General features: G+C 33.0%; 1 protein-coding gene across 1 annotated transcript; it reads left to right on the top strand.

Annotated features, from left to right (window-relative positions):
* The first annotated feature begins 219 nt into the window (after positions 1–219).
* Positions 220–1,083, top strand: LOC115971707 (zinc finger MYM-type protein 1-like). The gene has a single exon (XM_031091722.1). It carries the CDS (start codon positions 220–222, stop codon positions 1,081–1,083), a length of 864 nt encoding a protein of 287 aa, XP_030947582.1.
* The last annotated feature ends 284 nt before the right edge of the window (positions 1,084–1,367 follow it).

The following is a 1,367-nucleotide window of genomic DNA, read 5'->3' as shown; positions in this document are numbered from 1 at the left end:
TTGCATTCTTGTTGATGAAGCTCATGATGAGTCCAAAAAAGAGCAAATGGCCCTTATTTTGAGATTTGTGGATAAAGATACAAAATGAGATTCTTTCTGTTATTTCTAGTAAGGTTAAGAAAGCAATATGTGAGGAGATAGTTGTTGCAAAAGGAGATAGGAGTTGCAATATTTTGCATTCTTGTTGATGAAGCTCATGATGAGTCCAAAAAAGAGCAAATGGCCCTTATTTTGAGATTTGTGGATAAAGATGGTTTTATTCGTGAAAGGTTTTTTGGTCTTGTCCATGTCAAAGACACTACATATTCAACTTTAAGAGATGGGATATTTAAAGTTCTCTCTCATCATGAGTTAGTTATTCAAAATATTCGAGGTCAAGGATATGATAGTGCAAGCAACATGAGAGGTGAATGGAATGGACTACAAGCTTTAATTTGTAAAGAATGTCCCTATGCTTATTATATTCACTATTTTGTGCATCGCCTACAACTTGCATTAGTTACAACATCTTCTGAAGTAAGTATTGTTCATCAGTTTTTCAATAATTTGACTTCAATCATTAATACCAATACATCTTCTAGCAAACGGAATGATGAGTTGAAAGATACTCAAGCTATTGATGTTGCAAGAAAATTAGCAAATAATGAAATAGAATCTAGAAGAGGGTTAAATCAAATTGGAACTTTGAAGCAAGCTAGAGATACTCATTGGGGCTATTCAATTTCTAACTTGATAAAAATGTTTGATGCAACTTATAAAGTTTTAGAGAACCTTTCTACAGAAGGAAACTATCATCAGCGTGGAGATGCAGATTTTGCTCTAAACTCATTAATGTCCTTTGACTTTATATTACATCTCATGAAGGACATCATGGAAATCACTGAAGTGCTTTCTCAAGCCTTGCAACAAAAATCTCAAGATATTCTAAGTGCCATGGATCTTGTTTCAAGTACTAAAAAATTGATTGCAAAAATGAGAGAAGTCAGATGGGAAGATCTTCTTAAGAAAGTAAAATTATTTTGTGAGGAGCACAAAATAGATATTCCTGATTTGAATGCTCGATATGTTGGAAGGCGTGGTTGATCTCGACATCAATAAGATGATATTGAAGTAGAGCATTATTATCAAGTTGATGTGTACAATTGATTTTGTGTTACAAAAATTGAACAATAGTTTCAATGAGGGTGCAATGGAGTTACTTACTCTTAGTTCAGCTTTGAATCCTATTAATGGATATAAGAAGTTTTATATTGATGATATTTGCAAGCTTGCTAATACATTTTATCCTGAAGATTTCACGAAGCAAGAAAAAGGGAATTTAAATACTCAACTTCAACTTTTTGAGCTTGATGTTCCTCAGCATCCAG

This window comes from Quercus lobata, chromosome 12 (genome assembly GCF_001633185.2).
Source record: "Quercus lobata isolate SW786 chromosome 12, ValleyOak3.0 Primary Assembly, whole genome shotgun sequence".
Taxonomy (NCBI): Eukaryota; Viridiplantae; Streptophyta; class Magnoliopsida; order Fagales; family Fagaceae; genus Quercus; species Quercus lobata.
The sequence above is the reverse complement of the archived record's forward strand: the minus strand, read 5'-3'. Positions and strand labels throughout refer to the sequence as shown.